This window comes from Choristoneura fumiferana, chromosome Z (genome assembly GCF_025370935.1).
Source record: "Choristoneura fumiferana chromosome Z, NRCan_CFum_1, whole genome shotgun sequence".
Classification (NCBI taxonomy): domain Eukaryota; kingdom Metazoa; phylum Arthropoda; class Insecta; order Lepidoptera; family Tortricidae; genus Choristoneura; species Choristoneura fumiferana.
This window is the reverse complement of record NC_133472.1, coordinates 33,344,006-33,368,388: the sequence shown is the minus strand read 5'-3', so window position 1 is coordinate 33,368,388 and position 24,383 is coordinate 33,344,006. Positions and strand designations below refer to the sequence as shown.

At 34.9% G+C, this 24,383-nt stretch overlaps 1 protein-coding gene across 5 annotated transcripts in view; it reads left to right on the top strand.

Annotated features, from left to right (window-relative positions):
* Positions 1-24,383, top strand: part of eIF4G1 (eukaryotic translation initiation factor 4G1) — a 63,129-nt gene extending 38,746 nt beyond the window's left edge. For all 5 annotated transcript variants that reach the window (XM_074097777.1, XM_074097771.1, XM_074097763.1 and 2 more), the window contains 20 exons: positions 3,615-4,016; positions 4,175-4,483; positions 5,952-6,082; positions 6,169-6,322; positions 6,844-7,007; positions 7,111-7,314; positions 7,392-7,538; positions 7,806-7,890; positions 8,725-8,947; positions 9,027-9,153; positions 9,231-9,413; positions 9,497-9,656; positions 11,772-11,852; positions 11,945-12,257; positions 12,336-12,522; positions 15,365-15,541; positions 15,624-15,782; positions 21,000-21,231; positions 21,658-21,759; positions 22,965-24,383. In XM_074097777.1, coding sequence (XP_073953878.1) covers positions 3,615-4,016; positions 4,175-4,483; positions 5,952-6,082; positions 6,169-6,322; positions 6,844-7,007; positions 7,111-7,314; positions 7,392-7,538; positions 7,806-7,890; positions 8,725-8,947; positions 9,027-9,153; positions 9,231-9,413; positions 9,497-9,656; positions 11,772-11,852; positions 11,945-12,257; positions 12,336-12,522; positions 15,365-15,541; positions 15,624-15,782; positions 21,000-21,231; positions 21,658-21,759; positions 22,965-23,044 — 3,620 coding nt within the window. In that variant the 3' untranslated portion in view covers positions 23,045-24,383. The remainder of the gene's footprint in view (positions 1-3,614; positions 4,017-4,174; positions 4,484-5,951; positions 6,083-6,168; positions 6,323-6,843; positions 7,008-7,110; positions 7,315-7,391; positions 7,539-7,805; positions 7,891-8,724; positions 8,948-9,026; positions 9,154-9,230; positions 9,414-9,496; positions 9,657-11,771; positions 11,853-11,944; positions 12,258-12,335; positions 12,523-15,364; positions 15,542-15,623; positions 15,783-20,999; positions 21,232-21,657; positions 21,760-22,964) is intronic.

The window sequence follows — 24,383 nt, the reverse complement described above, 5'->3', positions numbered from 1 at the left end:
GAACTGTGTTCGGGATGTCATTCGGTTTTTTCCCGTTCTTACTACCCGAAACCCGAAGGCATGGCTGTGGCACGGAACGAACGTCGGGTTTTTTTCCGTTCGGAAATATTAAGAACGTGTGCGCCTTCTTCTTACATTACTATGAAAAATGCGCATTCAGGTTTCCGAATCTGAATTCCGTATTCGGAAACCTTATCAGGAAACCGTGTATGTGCGGCCAGCCTAACTGATGCCATGACTATTATGATATTATTTCAGTATCAGATGGGTCAAATAACGCCCCTTTTTTCGCACCGGAAGTGACTATTTTTTTGGTACTTTCGGCAAGTTCCGCCGCGGCAGACTATCAAATTCGGACTTAGCATCAGTTTTATGGGAAACCATTGTGCATATCATCGCGGTATCAAGTAGGTACGAAATTTTGCAGTCCGCTCTCCATCTATAATATTATTAATATTTTATCAAAATCAGATAAATCCATGACAGTTTTTTTTTCAAATGTAGGTAACTTTATCCAACCAAGCCAATCAGCGAAGAAAGATCTTTTTTTGACAGTTTTTACAAATCTAGAATCCAGAGTCCAGGTCTGTTAAATCAAAATTATACAAATCCACACTGAGTTTTTTCGAAGATAGATCAATTGCAATCGATTATATCAAAAGAAGGTAAATCCAATCAACATTTAATTTTTTGTAATGATTGAATGGTTTTATTGATGAATTTACCAAACAGAATCGCTTTATTTAATGCTTTAGCCATAATAAAAAAATACTGCCTTTCGGATCACCGCTTTAACGTTATTATCACTTTTTTCAATTATTTACCAATGGTTAGAGTGGATTTATCTAAGTTTGAAGCATGTTTGAAGTTAAGCGACTCATTTTACAGTGCAACAAGATTTTAACGAACGAGGGTGACGTTTGTACGAGGGCTGTAGTTAGCAGTTGTTCATGAAAATACTCCTAAGGGCAATGGTTGCCATACTTAAAAAAAAATATCGATTGCCTTTACGTTCGTACTTGCGCACAACACTAGCTGCTCTTGGTCGACCGACTATCCGCATGGAATGTTCCAATATGGCGGCTTTTACATCACAGTCACTGAGCATGGCTGGGTTAAAATTATATTAAAACTTTGTTACTTGAGTTTTACACCAAATTTCACTTAAATTAGCATTTTATAGATTTAAATTTTTAATTAAGTCGTAATAATAAGTGATGTGGTTAAAGTGAAACAAGTGTTAAAAGTCAGACATTTGGTAGATCCTTGAGTGACCTTTTGAATAGACTTTCTTTTTACCATATTGCTACGTATGAAAACGTAGAATTACGTGCCGTTTGATTAAGGATTTTGGTGAATTTCGATACTGTGATATAATTTAGCTATCAGTGCCACATTTAAGTCTGATCTGCAGGTACTATGAGTGAACTCCCACGTGGAAATACCTCACGTCTCTATTTATAGATTTCGAACTTGGTTCATAAAAAATGATAGGCCAGGCTAAAAGTCAGAGGTAGTGCCAGTTCTGTAAAGAGACCTTGATTGAAACTTTTTTTCGTTAACATGTCCTGGGAAAATAGACATGCAATCCTTTTTATTGAACTTTGTATCCACGCTGTTACCTCATCCATCCCATCAGGCATATTTTAACTGTATTAATGTTTAATACTTATCTTTTCGTTAGGCATATGTTCCATGTTTGTGCAGTATTTTTGCATAAGAAAATAATAAATCTATAAATCATAATTTGTGGTGTTGCTAATCTTAGCGTATAAGGCGGACGCTTGATGTTAATAGAGTCTAAAATGTCAGGATCGCGATCCGCCTTTGGTTTCTAGTTGAGAATAACTCAAAAGTTAATAATAAGGATCTTGCTGACCCATTTTTTGTACTAATTTTTTTCTACCCATCCTTACCTGTGTAGGAACTCAATCAAGTAGGTACTTGCTTTTTGAATTCGTCATATTATTAATATGGTTCCATTCGTTATTTATAGTTTATTTTTTAATAAATGATATTATAATAAAAAAAACTCTTCAGACAGATTAAAAGGAATAATTACGATTCTGCAAACAACAAAGTGAATCTGATTTTAAAATACGTCTAGTACAAGGTGCGGTTAATTTACGACCTCGTATTTGTTGACCCGGCTGAATGAACTGTAATTTTCCAGGAGCACAAATATTACCAGGTCATATATTGTCATTCATTCAAGGTCTACAATTAAAAGTCTTGCATTAACTGCACCCTGACATACACATGCAAAGGCATGATTTGACTGCCTTGAAAGCTTTTTGCAGAACTTGGTTTTATCTTTTTATTTAATTTGAGCTATGAGTAACAGATTCTCTAGTAAAGCTTGACATGTGGTATTTATTTTGCAAAGGTATTGAGTGCAATAGGCAGGTAATTGCACAACTTTCACTTTTTAGTAGTTGCTCCATGACATTATCTGTGTAATTATGGTTGATAATATTCAAGTATCTGGTGGAAATAACCAGTGGTATTTAACTTAACACCAAAGCAAACATATTTACCAACTGGTTATTGTAAATTCATCATGCTCCTAGTGGTTGTTCTGATAACCAGTAATCGGGGATTTGGATGCACTCGGGGTGAATGACCTGAATCATTATGCTATTATGAATATGCTGCGGGATTGCGGGATAAAACAGTTTTTTTGACATATTATTAGATTACACATTGACTATCTATAATTTGCTATTACAGGTCAATGTTTTAAATAAATTTTAATTCTGTTAAATGAATTCTTCTCAATTTGTTTAGCATAGGTCTCATTTACAATAAAACATGTGATTAATATAAATATGTTTTTTATTATCATCCAAAAAGTACAAAACGGCAACAGATTACATAGACCAAACTAAATAACTAAATAATTTATAGCTTAACCAACACTGATTTTTTAATGTCATTAATTTTATAAACATATCAACACTGAAATAGCCTTTATTTTTCAAACAGTTTATTGGTATTGCGGGATAAATGTTGTATCCATATTATTCTTTCTACTTGACATCCCGCAGTATGGCATCCAAATCCCCAATCACTGCTGATAACGGACTGGATCATCTTATTAATTACTATATTGTGTTAATGTATTTCATAACCTAATGTATGTGTATTTGTTTAATTGGTTCTTGAATTTTGTGGAATTTGTAATGAGAGATTTCAGGTTTATCAAATTCTTATTGCAATGAAATAAGTTTTCTTTGACTTCCATTTCAAGTTACTGCATTAACTAGGCATGTAAAAAAAACTGGTCATCAAAGAAGAACAGATTAAAACAGGATATTGAAGCATATAAAATCTCTTTCTAATTATAAACACGTAGAATTATAGTTTTTATTTAACCTGAAATACAAGAATTTAAGAAAAAATAACCATATAAAACTTAACTATAAACTAACTACCTTACTTAAACACTTAATACCTACTAAATTAAATCTAAAAAATCTCTTTTGTTTATTTTAAATGCCACAGTTTTGTGACATTTTTTTTTTCTACAATAATCTTTCAGCACTTTATTAATCGCAATACTTGCATGAGGGAAATATTTAAATTTCTGAACTAATTGTCGTTTTTCTTTTCAGTGATTAGTAGTTCAGTTGATAAAGAAAATATCAACCTTCCAACTAGTCAAGTAAATCAAACTCCCGAATCAACAAAGAGGCATGCTGCAAGTGTGCAACCAGTTTTATCTGAAGTAGACTCCCAACCACATTTAAAAAATATTGACGTAGTAGCAAGTAAGATTGAACCAGCAGTGCAGCAGACACCAATAACGCAGGTGCCCACTGCTACACAATTATTATCAGCAAGTATTGAAAAACTTGCTAAAGAGTTGCCAACCGTTCCTGAGAGCATTGAATGCTTGGAAGCCTCTAGTGCAATACAAGCGCAAGCAAAATTAAATCAGAGCTTAGCCAGCTGTATTCGTACTAATCAAACTGATCCTAAGATGAAAGACGTAAATCTAAACAACAAGACTATAGGTTTGTTTTTTGTCATATACACCATAATTATAAAAAGTCAAATAAGATAACACTTGAGAATTGCTTTCTTGTGTCTTTGCTATTAAAATTGGTTGGGCTTGAACATTCTTGACTATTAGTTAAATTATATAGTACAAGTAATTTTTCTTAATTAACAGATCCTGACACCGCCAATGGAAATTCTACTGAGTTAAGCAAAACAGAGACTGTTAAGGAAGATATTAATAAAAATCAGAAACTTGTGAAGAATTCTAAAAATTCAGGTAAGAAACAATCAAACAAGATGGCGAATAATGAAAAGGAGACAGAATCATATGAAAATGGTAAAGATGAGACTGATAAAGTTAGTATTGTAGAAGAGGATAAAGCTATGCCTCAAAAAGAAGAGACCTCCGGAAAAACTGGAATGACTGAGCAGCAGGCTGAAACTCCTACAGTATTTGTCCCAAAGTACAAATACAGTGAAGGTTGGTATTTTTCTTGATTATAATAATAATTCCATTTATTTCGGGCAACTTGGCCCATACAATAAATACCAGCAGCAGCAGCTTTTGCAGGTGGTAGGACCTTGTGCAAGGTCCGCCCGGATTACTACCACCATCTTGCTCGCTAATCCTGCCGTGAAACAGCAGTGCTTGCACTGTTGTGTTTCGGCGTGGAGAGTTTGACAGCTGGTGAAATTACTGGCAAGTGAGGTATCCCATCTTAGGCCTCTAGGTTGGCAACGCGTCTGCAATAATACCCGTCTGCAATACCCCTGGTGTTGCAGATGTTTATGGGCGGCGGTGATCTCTTACCATCAGGAGACCCACTTGCTTGTTTGCCATCAAGTCGAATAAAAAAAAACCTTACAGACTAACATACATAATATAATCAATAATACTTAGAACTAATTTGGTGACAAAACGGCGTTATGATTATGAGCTTAGGTTTCAAGTACATACTACTTGTTGTGTTAGTATATTTGTCCGTCTTTCACGTCGAAACGGAGCAACGGATTGAGGTGATTTTTGGCAATGATAGTTTATGGGCCAGAGAGTGATATAGACTTTTTATGAGCAAGACAGCATCAGACACAGCATAACAGCGCGCGATATCCGAATTCCACGCGGACGAAGCTGCGGTCAGAAGCTCGTTTTTAATATTTTCACGGGAAATTAAGAAAATCATTTGAACCTGTTTTTAACTGAGATATGATTTAGGATAGTCTCAAACGAAATATCACATCTATTTTTAGTAGAACTGCAGCTATAAATATTATTCCCAGCTATTTATTACTAGCTATTGCCCGCGACGCCGTCCGCGTAGAAGTATGCTCAGACCTACCGAATATACACAAAAATTTCATAAAAATCGGTCAAGCCGTTTCCGATGAGTTTGGTCACAAAAACTGACACAAAAATTGTATATATTAAAAGAAGAAGAATTAATATGTAAGCCATTTTGATAGATTCATCAGATATTAAAGAGATCATGAATACGATATGCATGCGCGTTCTACAGTACGGCCTCTTCGAATTTTTTTGAAATATGTAAACTACATATTTCAAAAAAAAAATGCGGTAATTGGCAGAAAACTTGTTTTTAGCCTCCTCATGGGGTCACGGGTATATTTTTAAGTCTTAGATAGGTTCAGACTTCTACTACTGTCATCTGTTCCTGTACCTGTTTACTGTAGTTTTAAAAATGGTTGAATCTATACATGAATAGATAATAAACACGTCGGGTTTAAAACATATTTAAACATAATATATTAAAATCAGATGTTATATTTTGCGCTTAGTTTAATATAATTAATTTCATACATGAATAGATAATGAACACGTCGGGTTTAAAACATATTTAAACATAATATATTAAAATCAGATGTTATATTTTGCGCTTAGTTTAATATAATTAATTTCAGTCGGTATGTTTATATATATTTTATTTTAGATCAATGGTCCCCTCTTAATAAATCTGGTAAGAAGTGTTATGACATTATGTTGCTCAAACAAATCAAAGATGACCCACTTTCAAAGAACAAACCCAACGCGCCTCTACTAGAGACTTGCAATGTAATCAGGGTAAGTATCTACAGCTTCGCTTTATAATAAAATAATCCTATAAATTACAAACGTCATTTATTTCTAATAATGATTTAATTTTTCAGACTGCGCCTATGCAAGAGCCTATGGCGTTTGCTACCATTTCTAGACCTATGAATGATTCCCTCTTCCCGACATTCTTGAAAAATGCTGGTATGGGTTCAAGAAATAGTTCTCTTAGGGATGCTAAAAAAGATGGGAGGAATATATCTTCAAGTGGTAGGTATCCTGCTTACATAACGCATTAAAACAGATTAATAAATTCCAAGGAATAATTTTACATTCGTCAACACATACGATTTGTCGTGGTGGCCTAGTGGTTTGACCTATCGCCTCTCAAGCAGAGGGTCGTGGGTTCTAACCCCGGCTCGCACCTCTGAGTTTTTCCAAATTCATGTGCGAAATTACATTTGAAATTTACCCACGGGCCACGAGCTTTGCGGTGAAAGGAAAACATCGTGAAAAAACCTGCACAAACCTGCGAAGCAATTCAATGGTGCGTGTGAAGTTCCCAATCCGTACTGGGCTCGCGTGGGAACTATGGCCCAAGCCCTCTTGTTCTGAGAGGAGGCCTGTGCCCAGTAGTGGGACGTATATAGGCTGGGATGATGATGACGACTACCTTACCTTTCACACGCACAATCATACTACCACTGGTCATACATAACTTTTCATTACATTCAATAGTATTGTATTTTATAGAGAAGTGGCTCATAAAATTAATACATGTAAAAATTTAGGTAAGAGCAGTGGTAAGCCACTGACGCCTAGTGGAAGCAGCTCGCATAAACAAGTCATTTCCATTTCATTGCGAGAAGATGTTAGGCTTTCTGAGACTGAAAATGCTTGGAAACCAACCAGGTTCAAGAAGGAGAATTTGACTGAAGAAGACGCTAAAACTGAGGTAAATATTTATACAAATCCACTATGTTAAACTTGTTATATTGGAAGATTATAATAATGTTTACTTTAACGTCATTAATAATGCTACTCTGTATGTTTCTCAGGAATTGTACAAGCAGTTCAGAGGTATTCTGAACAAATTAACGCCACAGAAATTTGATACTCTAATAGAAAAAGTTAAAAATCTAGAAATCAATAACCAAAAACGGCTTGAAGGTGTTATTGATTTAGTATTTGAGAAGGCTATTGATGAACCAAATTTTTCCAAAGCTTATGCTGCCATGTGTAACAAGCTCTCAATGTTGAAGGTATTCTTTAAAAATATTTATTTATTTTTCTTATTTGTGGATGTCAAGAATGCACATTAAAGTTATTTTTTTTTTAGGTTCCTGCTGACAATGCCACTACGCCAGATCAGTGTGTTAATTTCAGGGCACTTATTATTAGTAAATGCCAAAATCAATTCGTAACCGAGAAAGTAGATGAACAAGTTATGAAACTTGAAAAAGAAATAGAAGAGTGCACCGATCCCGTAAGTACTAATATGTATTTATTTTTTCTGTTTCATAAATCATATCCAAATAAAAAAAAAAAAACAAATCATATCCATATTATGTGATATGTCATTCATTAATAGCATATCAATTGCATTTCAAAAATATAGTAACACAAGGTTTGGGCAAATACAGGTGACAACAATTCATTTACATTTACTGTACACATCATCATATTATACTATGGTAAAATATTACATTTAAAATATTTAGACATTATACTAATTGTTACATTTGTTTTACAGGTTAAAAAGAAGGAACTTCACTTGATGTTAAATGAAGAGAACAGAAGAGTTCGAATGAGATCTGTTGGAAACGTCAGATTTATTGGTAGGTTGAAATTTATTTTGTTGCATTGTTTAATTCCTTGCTGATAACCTCGATAATGTTATGACCCCAAGCACTGTATTTGTCTTGTCTTAAATTAAGTAGCGGTCTTTATAATAATGATAATATTGATAGTTTGAAAGAAAATAATGCATTTTATAACTGTTACCGATTCACAATTAGTTCTTAAGTATTTATTACTATTTAGAAACTTATTATTTGTTAATCGGATCGTAGAACACATATATCAGATACTAGGTGTTTTTCTTAATAAACAATACCTACCGCCAAGATACTAAGGGTAGACTCGAAAAATCGTACGGGATAATTATTGAATTGGCGTAAATTTTTAGTTCGTATGTACTCTTTCCGGCTGGCTCGATACAATCGTGCAACTAACCTGAGTGCACGTGAATCATCTTTACGCGAACCACAATTAATTGTCATTTTAGAAAAAAAAACTCGGATTAACAGTTTTTCGGCCGTAAAGGGTTAAAAAATTGCTGAAGCGAATGTCTTTTGGTTTTGTTAAATGTATATTCATCCATTTATTCATCTATTGTCCCATAGCTGGGCAAAGTTCCTCTTCTCTATGTGTGGCTAATGCGTCTGAACTATTGCTATTATTTGCGAATTATGTATGTCAATTATGTCAAATATATTATTTTAGATTATTACTCGCTAACATTTATCGCAATGATGATTGCGCGCAAGATTTTATGAATGCAATGTGAGCGAGTTGAAAGATATAACTTAATAATTTTAAAATTGCTTATGTTTTCTTGCTATTATGTTGTCATGGGTAAAAATACCTAAAATGGTATTTCCTTGTTCCAGGTGAACTGTATAAGTTGAAAATGCTGACGGCTAAAATCATGATGTACTGTATGTCTTACTTGATTGATAAACTGGAGGAGGAAAAACTTGAATGCTTATGCAAGTTGCTCACCACTATTGGAGAGCAGGTAGAGAATGAGGTCAAAGACCACATCGAAGGTACTTTCAAGAGAATGCAGGAAATTGTTGATCGGAAATCTAACAAAATTAGCAGTCGTGTTAGGTACTTTACATTCTTATTATCAGTGTTTTTATGATTAAAATAAACAGTTCAATTTTTCACTTTTACTATTTTGTGTCAGGTTTATGCTTCAAGATGTTATCGAACTGAGAAAAAGGAAATGGGTTACCAAGAGCGTCGTCGATTCTCAACCCAAGATGATGGATCAAATTCAAAAAGAAGCTGAACAGCAGCAGCGACACATTGAAGTACTTGTCCAAAATAGATTATAATAAAGATTGGAAATGAAACTTTAAATGAAATTAATTTAATAATTGATTTCTAGCTTATGAATGCCAATCCGATGGGTGGCGGATTCCGCCGCGACGATGGAGGACGCGGCAAGCGCGGCGATGGCCGGCGTCAAAACAATAACTCCTTCATGGACAATAGTAACAACTGGAAGACATCTAGGCCGAATTACTTGGTTGATACCTCCAAATTTAAGGCCGTTACTCAGAATCAAAAGGTAAATTTCGCATAATCGTGTTTATCAAACAAAAATTCTTGTGATCGCTTCTTTGTTATCAGATGCATGTTTTTTTGTTTTAGATTAATAGTATAAAACTGGCTCCTCAAACCGGATTAGGATGGACCCATGGTTCAGGCACAAAGAGCACAGCTCAGGCTGGTAGTAATTCTATGATTAGTCTGTCAAAGAATATGTACAGCGTCCTAGAAAATGTTCAGACTGATCCAGCTTCAATTAGAAGTAAGTTTGACGAGTTTCGTTCAAGATATCTTTTCAGATTGTAGACTTTCAGATTTCACTTGCAAGGCTACTGTGGTTTATGATGCAGAGTGTCGACCAACTTACTTAACCTTTTAACCGCCAATACGTTTTCATTCGTACGTGCCCGTATCGCCACCTACACCGAAACTATTATGACATTTTGTCTTAATTTATAAGACTGCGGCGAAATGAGCTGGATAATTTTTGTCTTATAATTCAGACAATGGCGGTTAAAGAGTTAAATATGTATTGGCTGGGTGCGAAGTACTATTGTCGTTCCTATCGTTTATTTAACTTTTGACAGATCACGCACGTGAAGTTTTACAATAATTTTCGGTACAATGTACTACAGAGAATACCGTACTTCATGGACGGGTACCGCCCATTTCGTGATTTCCCATTCGTAATGAATGACCATAGACTATAAAAACCGTTTTGAAGTAAATCGATTTTATAAATAAAACATACATTTAAAATTATTGTGGTTATATTTTATATCAAAATCATTTATAAATAATAAATACATTAATATGCCTTTAGGGATTAAAAAGTTAAAACAACGAAAGGTAATACTATTTTTAATTATACCTACCACGGGCGTATCGTTGTGAGTGTCAACAAACTGGCGTCGCTGCCGCGTCCAGTTTTGCCGCTTCATAATTGTCAAAATTACTAAATTACCGTCGGAAGTGATAAACATATTAACTCAACATAAATGGTTTATTTTAATATGTAAGATATAGTAACTTAAACACCTGTGAATGTTTTTAAAGCAATGCAAAATGTTGTGCAAATTTAAAGTATGAATGTGTTAAATCGATTAAAACTTCTTCATGAATAAAATCGATTCCTAAAAGAAATCGAATCAGGAACGCATCAGGGCATCACTATTTTAATTAGTACTCGAGCTGTCAAAAGTTTAATAAACGATTGGAACGACAATAGGTGGGGTAATGAAATCTATCGCAGCGCTAATAGTGGCCAAAAGTAGAAATAATGTAGGTTCTGTCATCTGTCATACTCATATGAATCTGTCATTAACAAAGCAAATTGTGTAGACTTAACTGCCCAATTTAAGTAATTGATGTTTGTCTTTTTGAATTATTGAACACAGTCCCTGTTTTGTTCTTAATTCCTCTACATCCCGGATATGTCCAGCAGATACCAACAATTTTCCTTTTGAAACGGTTTGTGGTTGAAATTTTATATTGAGTAATACACACAAAACCGGTCGTCAAAATAATATGTATTTTGATCTGAAAACGATATTTAATTTATTACTAAGGATACAAGAGCAATTATATATGTTTACTATTTAAAGAAACCATTAAAGTAGCTTTATCTTTTCGTTTTACAATAAAAATACGACTAAACATGAAGTAAACAAACTCTGACATAACCAAAATAAAACACACTTTTTGAATAAATTTTACTTACATTATTTAATTTTAATGACCAAAAATGAATTCACAGCCCTTTTCCACCCAAATCACGTTATCACAGTCATTTTGTATTATAAATTAATGCGTGACAGGTTTTATTTTTGTCACAATGTCGCAATGAAATTTTAAAACGTCAGCACCTCAGAGCCGACAACCTTGCGGACGCTAGGTGGCGCTGATGTCGTGCACAGAGCCAATACCATTACAAGTCAATCCGACCACTGCAAGTTAGTCAAAATGAGCTTGCAAGATTTGACACAAGTTATAATACTATAAGCTTGTAAAAACGGTAATACACAAATCAATTTGATCGGGCATAGACAAAACACGTTTGTAGTTTTAGCCCGTATGATTTAGTAATCCATCAAAGTATCGGTTTTATCGTCTTTTGAGAATAGATATACACATAAAAAAAGTGATGCTTTGACTGTAATATGTCTTTATTGAAAAAAAAATCAAAACAGGGATACAACACATCCTTAGGCATTTCTGATGAGCAAATATAATGCTCATTTGGTAATCTCGCTGATTGAGTCCACTCATATTATGCTTAGGACGCGAATCCGCGCGAAATTTATGGCTATCTTTTTTGTTTGTTGACTGTTTTTTTTTGGATATTTTTATGCTGAAAGAAACCATTTATGTGTTTTAGGTAATAAAGATATGAGTCCTAGTTATCATTCTAAGGGAGCTTCTATTGAAAGATCTACATTTAACTCGAGAGGTGACTTTAGTGAGTAAAAATGTTTTTTACTATGAAGTATAGTTAAATGAGCGCGTAATAAGTAGCATGGGTGGTCTAAACGATATGTGATTTGTTATCAGGCGGTCCCGGCAGTAGTGGCAGCAAATCCGGCTCGATGGGCGTGGCGCGCTCCAACTCCGGCAGCCGCAGCACGAGCACGACGCCGGCGTCGGCCGCGCCCGCGACCGCGCCACCCGCCGACGTGGCCGCGCCGCCCGCCGCTGTGCCGCAGGACCCACTGCCCGACTCCAAGAAGAAATCTGTCAAGTCCATGATCGACCTCTGCCTCATCAACTCCGACAATGTCGAGTTAGCGGCCGACGTCAAACAACTCATTGAGCCACAATATCACGCAGCTCTTATCACTGAAATAGTAACCGTGGCTGTAGAAAAGTACGACATTTTTTACTGCTAACTTTTACTTTTTAATGCGGCCTGGTGCACAGTTAGTAATACAATTATTTTTTACAGATCTCCGAAAGAAGTGTCGATAATCACAAAGTCAGTACTTCACTTAGTTTCAACTAATGTAGTGTCTGGAGAAAATTTCATAACAGGCATAAAAGAATTTTGTGAATTCGCGCCTGATCTTTATATTGATATTCCTATGTTGTATGAATATTTAGGATGGTTTATGGCCCCACAAATAGAAAAGAAGGTAAGTAACGCTTGTATCTGAAAAATAGGTCAGGTTAGGTTGTACAGTCAAGTGTAAAAATATGAGACTTATTCAAAGTTTCAAAAATAAGTATCCCAGACTCTTATTCTGAGGCAATAAGGCCGTAGTTATATATTTTTGAGTGGTTCGAACAGATACTCATTTTTGCACTTGACTGTACAAGTATATATAAAAGAAAAATTGTTTCTGTTCTAAGTATAAGATTTTGGTTATTAATAAAAACTATATGCGATGATTGTGTTTCCTGTGACTAACTTTGTGGCCACTAGCTATATTCATGGGCCAAGAAAAGCAGCTAAACCTGTACATAATTCTATAACTGTAATTTTTCTTTTTCTATGATATAAAGTATTGTTATTTGTTATTTCTAGTTAAAATAAAAAGAATTAAACATTTTAAGCCTCCGCGTCAATGCGAAAAAATAAAAATGAAATTTTTAGACACATTTTGATTTTAAAAGTACAGCGTAATAGATAGCTTTGTACAAGTACCTCTATTATGATATTACGCTTGCATTCCGGCTAAACAAATCAAATAATTAATCAATCGGGACTATCATTAAAAAACCGTAAGTTACACGTTTTCTGGCATATCTTGCCAGAAATGATTGATAACTGTAGTTCAACAATTTATAGTGAATAGTATGTGTTGAAAAATTATTAAAAATTAAACAAATTATCTTTGCGCATTTCTAAAGTCACGTATATGGGTAATTTTTGGAAAACCAAAATACATAACTACTTCAAAATCCAGAAATACTTTATTATGGAAAATTAAATTATACCAACAATGTCAACTAAAATTAAAACAAACAAAATAAAATAAACTTAAACCTATAATATAAATTACAAACTAAGACCTAAACTACAACCTAAAAACCACCATTCCGCTTCGTACCCGGTTCAAAGGTGCCCATAATGCCAGCCGCATTTCCCCAAAAATTCAAAATCAAATTGTTTTTCTTCAAAATTGTTGAAATTATGCCAAATTAAACAAACAATATCCACGATTATTAATTAATTTATACTTTTTCTTACTTGCGTATTAATATGAACGTTATTCCCTGCACAATGAGGTCGTCATTTCTTTGTGCTTTAACTCCCGAGTTCTCGACTGTAAGGCGCGAGCTATTTTCGCGTTCGTAAAGTATTTAGTCGTCTAATAGCCTATAATAGTCGAATGATTGGTAAGCGTCAGAACCCCTGGACCAATGGAGATATTTGATGTTTAGAAAATACCAGAGTAACTTCATGTACAGAGGGGATCAATTTTTTTTAAAGTAGGTACTAAATAGTACATTTGGAGTACATTTTTTTAGTTAATTGTTTTTTATATTTGTATAGATACACCCGCCATTGTGACTCTCACAAAATTAGGCAAATTAAATTTCGTACCAAAATTTTTTTTTTCGTGTATAACATTTTTCTGGTATGCTAAAAAAATTGGAATAAATTATATGTTGGGGTACTAAAAAGGTAGTACATACTTACTAAGAGATAAATTAGTTGTGTTGCCTCGAACTGTGTAAAAAAAAAGTGGTCTTTCATACTCGTTTTTTTATTGTCTATCGAGGTACTAATTATTTTAAGTTAGGTATTAAATAGTAGTAAATAGGTAGTAAATTTTGGTATTTTCTAAACATCAAATATCTCCATTGGTCCAGGGGTCCTGACGCTTACGAATGATTGACAAACTTTTATAAACACGTGGGATGCACCACGGTTCGGCTAAGACGGAGATTTGCTGAAATATTGTCTTTATTGGATCGATAGTTACTAAATTGTTCAGGATGAGATACAGGACTGTGGTGGAATCATGTTAACCTATTCATAATAATAATAATAATAATAATTCATTTATTTATCAGATTACATAATTGATCCAGCTTTGTTAGTACCGTTAAAATAATAAAATACTTATTGACTATGTTAGTAAGTTATACAAAACAAATCAAAATATTTGCCGCCTAGCAGTCATGACAGCCTCATAGTGCCTCATAAAAGGGGAGTCGTACCTGGCCGCCACAGTGCTCATGATGGGGTTGGGGCTGGCCCGCACCGCACCCTGCAAAGCAGAGAGACAAGTCTTTTTCGCATTATTGCGAAGCAAATTATGAGCTTTCAGTTTTTGAGAGGTTGCATACTATTCAGATAATTTAATGCTGGCCGTTTTGTTGTCAGTTTGATTTTCTTATAAAAACGTCTGTTTCTCTGGAAAGTTAGTAACCAACCAACCGATAATTTTTATGTACAGAGTATTATCGAAAAAATTTGGAGTTGAAATAAAAAATACAAAAAGACTCCAAAAAAAAACCAATCAGAGTATTAGTTTATTATTTATGACTTTCATTGTACACTATAGTTAATTCTTGTATTTTACGAGTTTCATAATACGTTTTTGCTGCTCTTACTCATGCGTATATGCATTACGCTGCCTGTACGCAAGCATGTTCCCGAGCATTATAAAAAAATATATACTAGAATTTACCCGCGGCTTCGCACGCGTAAACTACTCGATCTGGTAGTTATAATTGAAATTCCGGGATTTTACAAAATTCCCTTGGGAATTCCCAAAATTTTCATTTTGTTAAGAACAGCTGTCCAAAGTTTCATGACTCTAAGCCAAACGGTTGTTATTTCGAGATTTTATCCCTACCCCGTGGGAATATCTGTATAAAAAGTATCCTATGTTAAATAAATTAACTTATTGCCAAATTTCATCCAAATCCGTCCAGCCGTTTCAGCGTGAAGAAGTAACAAACATACTCACTCACAAACTTTTGCATTTATAATATTATAGTAGAATTGTGTTTAAATTTCAGCATGTCACGTTCGTGCAAGTATTAGGACTTTGTGATGCCATAATTGGGGCAAATCATGGACATATGCTATTAAAAGCAATCATTAAAAATATGAAAGAGAGTATGGGACCTACTTTTGTTAAAAGCAAATGGCAGGAATCCGGGCTGAAACTCAACGACTGGATGAGTGAGGAACAGGCAAGTTTCAAATTCACTCACATTCAAAAATCACTAAACTTGTATGGTCATCCAAAATCAATAATAAATTCTTGACTTCCAGGTTGAAAAATGGCTAGAAGATAACAAATTTGAATTCCTAGAAGGAGCCAAAGTTTGCGAAGAAACGAAAAAAATATTGTCGCCTGCTGATACACAAAGCAAACTGTTACAGCTGATGAATTCGGACGAAAACTGTGAATGTATACGAGGATGGGTACAGGTAAGCAGAGCCAACTTTTTTTAGTAGTAGTAGTAGTAGGAAGTAGGATTAAAGGTCCACGAACACGAACACAATGATATTGCAGGTGGTAGGACCTTGTGCAAGGTCCGCCCGGATTGCTGCCACCATCTTGCTCGCTAATCCTGCCGTGAAACAGCAGTGCTTGCACTGCTGTTTCGGCGTGGAGAGTAAGACAGCCGGTGAAATTACTGGCACTTGAGGTATCCCATCTTAGGCCTCTAGGTTGGCAACGCATCTGCAATCCCCCTGGTGTTGCAGGAGATCCACTTGCTTGTTTGCTATCCAGTCGAATAAAAAAAATATACATAATAAGTCCGGGAAAAGGTCTGATTCTATTGGTAATAAAGGCACATAATAATATGGATGCTTTTAAATTGCTTTGAAATTCATAACAATACAGTTCCTGTGACAGTTAACTTTTTAAATTCGGGAGTCCTAACCTCGATTTTGAATAAATACAGTATTACCGACATTACATTGAAATTATTGCACATTTTTATTCAGTTACTAATTTATAATCGTTCAAAAATATAGTATTCATATTTTGTAAACAAAGAATATTCGTAGAAAAAGTATTGTATACAATCATGCATAACTTGGTCTTAAAAACGCTCTTGGGGTCTTTAATAGCGATATTCGCCTACAGCCCACATCGCTACCTACGCCAACTCGCGTTTTAAGTCCTCACTTATACAACAGTTGCATAAAATACTATAAAAGTGATCGCGCCACTGGCAAGTTAGCGTAAATAAAATAAAAAAACCCGGCCAAAAGCGTGTCGTACACGCCCAGCATAGGGTTCCGTAGCCATTACGAAAAAATCAAATGATATTTTTCTAAGGATTTCTACCATTCTGGATTTTTTCAAAATTTTCCACCCAACAGTTTAGATTTTAGAGGGGGGGGGGGGCTCTATTTCAATGTAAATTTACACTTTAAAGATGAATATTTCGCAAACAGATCACTGAATAGAAAAATTGTCTTAGCAACCCCCCAATGGTTTTAAAATACCTATCCAACGATACCCCACAATATAGGGTTAGTCGAGAAAAAAAAACACCCCCACTTTACGTCATCACGGGGAGGCGATAAGGTTATGTGGGGTTTTTTACCCACTTAAACCCCCGGGATGTTCGTTATAGTATACACCGCTGCATCGCCCCGACTGCATTCAACCCGCGCGCTATCTGTATTATAATAAAATAATGCATGAAAAATAAAAGGTACCATCAGCCAAATATGTGGTCTACCACCCTAAAGTTGATAATCGTTTGCATGTCATAAAACAATAATGCCAATGGACGTGTCTGTCCTAGAGCAGGCGCCAAAGGAAGTTGCGTATGCAAAATTAGGGGACCGTATTCTGTGAATAGTTTTGAACTCTGAAAAGCTTGCAAATTATGATTCTGAATGTTGCCAGGAGATCCGGTAGTCCGTTTTTATTTATACCCTAGCCCTTAAAACATATGTAAATGCAATGAAAAAGTTGCTTTTGGAACATTTTAATAACTAATTTCGTGATAATATAACATAAGTCATGGTAGAGGGCGGCAACATTATTATATTCTTTTTTTAGTTGCTTTTGCCCTGGGTCACCTTTTTAAAAATAAAAGTTATCAACTGACTCGGTATATGTATAAAAGCTTGTAAAAATAAATATTATAACAATATAATAGGTGCTATGTAATAAATAAGAAGGGTTATACAAATAAATATACTTTTCATCACACTTGCTCGACAATGACGTTATTCCATGCCTTTATACTAAAAGACAATGATCTCAATTGCCCCCGCGGGATTTACGTATAGTTTTCCTCCCCAAGGTAGTTTTGACGTTTTATAGTACATTGTGCATCAAGGGGCGTAAGAAGGGGATTACTAACGAGAGTCTATTAGAAGCCAGACGCCGGAGGCGGAGGGCTTTTAATGACTGGAGTTTGTAATCCCCTTATGGCCCGTGATAGGTAGGCAAATTTTTATGGGGTAAAATTGGGTTATAGCTAAGTTTTAAAGTTGTAAATGAAACGTTGGCTGACTTGAAACCTCTTTAGTCCGAAATGACGTACCAACAAACTTTTTAATTGTTTTTTTTTCTGCTATTCTGAAGTCGGTGCCTCAGCACGAGCCAGCAGGAGTGGACCTATACAGCGTGTATTTTTAATACTAACTCAAACTTTAAGGGTAGTTAGTGAAGCCTTAATAATCACGTTTAATTAAGTTTTAGTAAAAAAAAAGACTTATTATTTTCCTTACAAAATGAATTAGCACGCAATGTATCACTACGTGATACTACTTTGTTTTTTTATTGAAAACGTCGCACTTGTTGACGTGACAGCTGTGACAGAACGCTTCTCTCTCGTATCAAATGATTGTACGCATAACATTGCGGCTCGAAAATATTTCAAAAATAATTAATCTCTGGTAGTTAATTCTAAATTAACAATTTGTTTTGATATCGGTTCACAGCACTTAAATCTTGGTTCAATTTTTGGTTATAATTTTTTTTTACGCTTTTCCGTGTTATAAAGATCGAAGATACAATAGTTTAATGTCAACTGCTCGTCACCTTTTACAAAAAATTGCTTTTTCCGATGCAGAGGCTCATTATCAAGGAGCGGAATTTCTCATAGCAAAAATCAAACATCAAAGGGATTGAACATAAGTTGTATCGACTATTCCAGTTATCGATGTTATCGAATCAACTCCTCGCTTGTTATCGTCTTGTAACATTATTCTGTAACATTTGACCTCTTTGATAAGCGGGTTGCATCTCCATATTAAAATAAAATAAATCGCGTCAACGTCACATATATTATGACTTTTATGTCGCTTGAATTTTGCTAAGTCATTCCCGTGTTATTAAAATGGTCAATCCTAAAAGAAAAACGATTGACAAGTGGATAAAAAAACATCCCTTACTTATTTACAATGAAGATTCTCCAACGATATACTGCCCTAAATGTAATAGTAGATTATTGTCGTGGCCTGGAAGTAGCCAATTGCTGGCTGAGTATGAGTATTAAACGGACGAGCCTGTGAGTCCGTTTAACTAAGACGAAGCCAGCAATTGCTATTCCAGCCGAGACTAATATAAAGCTTTTCTCAAAAATGATGAATAATTCTGAAATAGACTAAACTTTTTCTCAAAATATATCATAACATTTAATTTTATTCCAATTATTTTTCTTATGCTTTGCCGGCTTTTTTCATGAAAAATAAACTGCAGCTGTATTTTTCCACCGAAAACACCACAAGCTGTTTCAGACCCAATAAAAAAAGTCAGAAGTTCCAACAAAATATCTGATACCGCCCATTAGATTTGGCTGTATACGACTTGTGCCAACATTTCCATGGCCTTTTAAACTTTAAAAAAAAGTTGACTGATTGCAGGCGCGCTAATTTATTATTGTCGAGCTAGCGCGCCTGCAATCTTTTTAACTTTTTAATTTTTCGCTGACAATAAACTATGCACTTCTTTTTCTGATATGTAAAGAATAATGTCAACTTTTACGGACATTTTTGACAAAAATTAATTTAAAGCAGCTCAAGCTCTTTATATTTGAATTGTAACTAACTTAAAAAGTGCTATTTTAAAAGTACCTACTATTTTCTGTTTAATTAATTGCTGAAATTTTTATCCATAGTCGATAAAACTTATGTTCAATTCCTTTGAAGTTTGATTTTTGCTATGAGAAATTCCGCTCCTTGCTCATTATTGAGGAGTCCTGGTGCTTCGTCACCCATTCTATTTCAATATATGCATTACCATGAAGTTAAATGTTAAAGTAATTGAAATTCAACCCGTGAGATACTTGTTATTGAGTAGTAGCTCGTTTGGTCAAATGTGGTTTTCATCATCAGTTCCACTTCACCAAATGATGATTTTCAAGAGCAAATGCACAAGTTACTACTAATTATATCGAAATTACCATAGGTGTCCCTACAATATTTGAAGACTTCCCTTGATTTCCTTAGGATCCAATCATCAGATCCTGATTTGGTGCTTATGGGAGCTAATTGAAAGCATTCCTAGAGGAACGAAAAAATTTTTTTGAAATCGGTTTATAAATGACGGCGTTCTGAGGTAACAAACGTAAAAAAATAGAAAATACAATCGAATTGATAACCGCCTCCTTTTTTTGAAGTCGTTTAAAAATACTCTTAATTTACTCTTAATTACCTACAACTTTTTGCAAAAAAAGTAAAAAAAAGTTGTAAGGGCAACTCTTAGACGTCTGTCTGTTTTAATAATAACATCTCGGGTAAAATGGCTCGTTTTTTACTCTTGTTTGTACAATCTACTAATTTTTCATTTCTCCGCCATATTTTTTTCGCAGACGCCATATTGAAATATTATATAGCCTATGCCACTCCGACAGTGACACTTCATATCATATGTTAAAACACGTCTAGCCCTTTAGGCTGCATCGAGGACTAAATAAATGGACATACATACATACATATGCTCGAAAAACATAACCCAACTTCGGGGAGTCGGGTGATAAAATTCATATGTAAGGGGGGCTCCCATACAACAAACTTTTTTTTTTTGCGTTTTTTTGCTTATGTCTAATTTTGTATAGATAACGGTACGGAACTCTTCGTGCGCGAGTCCGACTCGCACTTGGCCGGTTTTATTTATTCTAATATTTTGTATGTTACGGTTACTGGTTGTGTGTAAACTATATTAAAAAAAATCAAGTCAAAATAGCTGAAGGGCAGATGTTGTTCCCTTATCCAGCTACGGCCTTTGAAACACTGACAACTAATTGATTAGGATTGTTAACTGTTGATGGCACAAAAAATCAACCTTGACAATAAACTCGTAAAACAATAAACTCTGCTAAACTGTTAGAGTGAGGTACCGCAATACCCTCTTACATGTAAAAATTAAATTTTGCAAAAAAAAACATAGTTAATTAAAAGAAAACCAGTGTTCAGGGTACATAATTAGTATGTTTTTATTAGAATGATGCATCTTAGAATTATTGTTTAATGGTGTTAACTACCTTATTAATTAATTAGATGAGCGATTGCTGCAGATTCAAGATCTCTCGAGATGCTGCCTTAGCAAAAGTTGTTCAATGTAATCTGTGTTTTCTAATGATCTATAGAATATAAAAAATATATCAATCATCGATTTCTACTCGTCCACAAATTACTTTCGGCCTCTGCAATAATGTACTATTTGTGCAGGATAACCTCGGCAAGTCAGCGAACGAGGAGTGGTTCATGCGGGCGCTGATCCAGGCCATCTGCGAGCACGCGCTGTTCGTATCGGAGGCGCGTGACACACCGCGCTTTAACCAGGACCGCATGAGCAAGTACGCCGGCCTCATCAACGACTTCGGCGAGCTGCGCGACCAGCGCGAGGCAAGCTGCCTGCTCGGAATACAGCAGCTCATGCACAACTTAGAACATCCGCAAGGTACGTTTTTACTGCGCAGCTGCGAGAGCTTCTCTTAATTTATTAACCATATCGTCCACACACAATAATTGACGATAAAACTAATGTGTTGATTTCCTTTCCACTTAAAGAGTTATTGAATAAGCTGTAAACACTAATGATGTTGGTAAAGCTAACCAGTTGTAGTACTTACTTATACCTAGTGCCATCCACGAAGACGCGTGATTTTGTCAAAATTAGCCATTAATGACATTGTAATAAGAACTACGACACGCGTCATCGTGAATGACTACCTATATATTCTAGTTGTTTCTGGTATTTATCAGATTTAATAACCACCCGAATAACAAATATTAATCATATTCCTAAGTAATCCAAATTTGTATCAGATCGACTTATTTAGACTTATCAATTATCATAGTTATCATGTGTTATCTTTTGTTTCAGGAATTACGTTAGAAATTTTCCAATGCTTACATGAACAGTACATAATTTCCGTGGATGGTTTCATTGCTTGGGAAGAATCGCAAAAGGAACTAGAGGGCAAAGGTTTGTATATATTCATATTTCTGGCTATGGGAATTAAAACTATAATATAACCTGCAGTGCAGATCGTTGAATCTGTCCTCATCTATTGTTATACTCCGTTTGTTCTAACATGATTCAAATGGCTAAACCCCGTTATCTAACGTTCAGTTTGGGGGCAAGTGATGCGGCAGTTTCGATAATCTGCATCGATTAAAAATAAAGTTGATTTACTCACTCACTAACATAATCAAAACATCTGATTCATACTTAACATAACTCTGCTATAGTGATTTTTTAAATTATTAACAAATGAAAGAAAGGAACATTATTGTATGTTTCGTAGTAAATTAATAACAAAGAAATGACGTACACTAATATACAAACAAGAACCGTGTCAGTAAACAGTTGTCGTTGTATATTTCAAAAAATGCACGGGCATATACAATAGTTCAGTTAAAACGGCATTAAGCTAATTCTAATGCGGGCGAAGCCGCGGGTTAAGGCTAGTATATTATATTATAAAATTCAAATAAGACTCAGTTCGATAGCGTAACGTTTAAACTAACAAATAAAGGAGCGGCCACACCGCTGCTTAAAAAACGGTGACAGTACGGAATCGCAGTGACGTATCGTATGCGCGCCGTTTTTATCGCATGCTCTCCCAGCGCTACTTGTTGTTTCTTTAAAAAAATATGGCTCTGTCCATCGGAGGACAATTTTGCCAGTGTCTAGTAGTTTTTGCCGTTGTACGGTAAAAAAATTCTAGAAAACGAAATATGAGAGGTGATGGTGGATGAACGATGACAGCGCTACTTAAAACACGGAATCGCTGTGACGTGCCGTAAACTTAAGGACTTTACCGAACAAAACTCGTGAAGTTTAAGGCACGTTACTGCCATTCCGCACCGTTTGCGTATTTTAAGCAGCAATGTGGAAAGCATGCCAATAAAAAAAATATGCGCATACGATGCGTCACTGCTGTTCCTTACCGTCACCGTTTTTTAAGCAGCAGAGCGGTATGGCTGCTCCTTAATTAGCTATTGCCACTTTTAGCACTAGGTACATGCAAAAGTATCGATAGTTTGCGTAACAGTTGAAGGGACTCTAGTTCCGTCAGTTTGGCATCTGTCATTTGAATCATGTTAGAAAAAACAATATAATCATAGAGAGATTTATAACATAAGTGAATATTATACGAAATGTGTCATGTTGTGTTTGTATTGCAGCGGTGATGATGAAGGCGCTGACGTCGTTCTTCACGAACATCAAGGAGGCAGACAACGAGGACTCGTGCAGCGAGGACTGACGCGGGCACGCGCGTGCGCCGCCCGTGCCCGGCGCGCCGGCGTCCGCGCCCCCGGCGGCGCGACCCACCCGCGAACCACCCGCTTACAACGTCTTCTATATTTTTATATACTAGAATCAAAATACACAGAATTCATAGAATAATAGATTATTATTATTATTATTATGTAATGCTTACTAACGTTGCTAGAAAAGTTGTATGATATTTTTTAAAACGATAGTTATTTAAAAATGGTTCTAAAATATCTTCTTTAAACATTATTGAAAGTTATTACGCTTGGGATGGATTAATTTTTAAATTATTTGCAACATTCTCTTAAATTAGTTTCGACTTGTGTTGATATTCGAGATACATTCTCGATACGGACCTTATTTTCACGGTTGTAATTGAAAATAAATATAGGGTCCTACATTGATTTACAAATTATGGCGATGTCTGCCAGCAAAACGTTTATATATTTTGTGTTGAATGTCTTACTAGAGAATCACAACAATATTTTATACCTGAAATCGCAAAGCAATCTAAAAGTTGTTTATGTTGCTACTTAGGTACTAATTCTCCCTTGTAATTGATGTTTTATATAACTGCAAATAAAATGAAACATAAGAATCAAAACCAGAAGCAATACAATATGTATTTTTTTCTATGAAACTAGTATTAGAGCTGATTAAAATATTTTATATGGAACATATATTACGGGGAGACCGAAAAATATCCGACAAATATTTAACAGAATCTACATAAGAAGCATCTAAATAAAGGCCACAAGGCCTTAAAATTAAGAGCAATAATCAATATTAAATAATTGAGACTCCTAAAATTATGTTAAAGGTTGTCTCCAAATCCTAGTAATTGGACTATGTTATGAGTTCAACATGTTAATTTTTTTTAATATTTAATATGTATATCACCTTGTTTTCATTGATAGACATAATTAATTATTAAAATGTAATTTCTAAAATGTAAAAATATTGGATTTTTCTTTTCGCCGTTGTTCATTTGGTTATGTGTAATCTTCATGCCTAATGAATTTCGGAAATGATTTATACACCTTTTCTTTGAAGAAATGAAAAACTATTTCAAGATTGCACTTGGTACATTTCTTTATAAATTGTAACTTTTATTTTATTAGATATTTTATTCTTTAGTTATAATTATATTATAGTGGCTCAGTTAGCCGTGATTTGCTAAAATCCACTGTGCGTCAAGCGGCGCTGCGCCGCCCGGTGCCCTCGTCTTCACTCCCTATCGACTCCGCTACTGAGTTTATTTTTTATTACTATAGCTACTCTTGTCAGTTAATATGTATGTTATGTAAATAAACTTTTTATGAAAATAA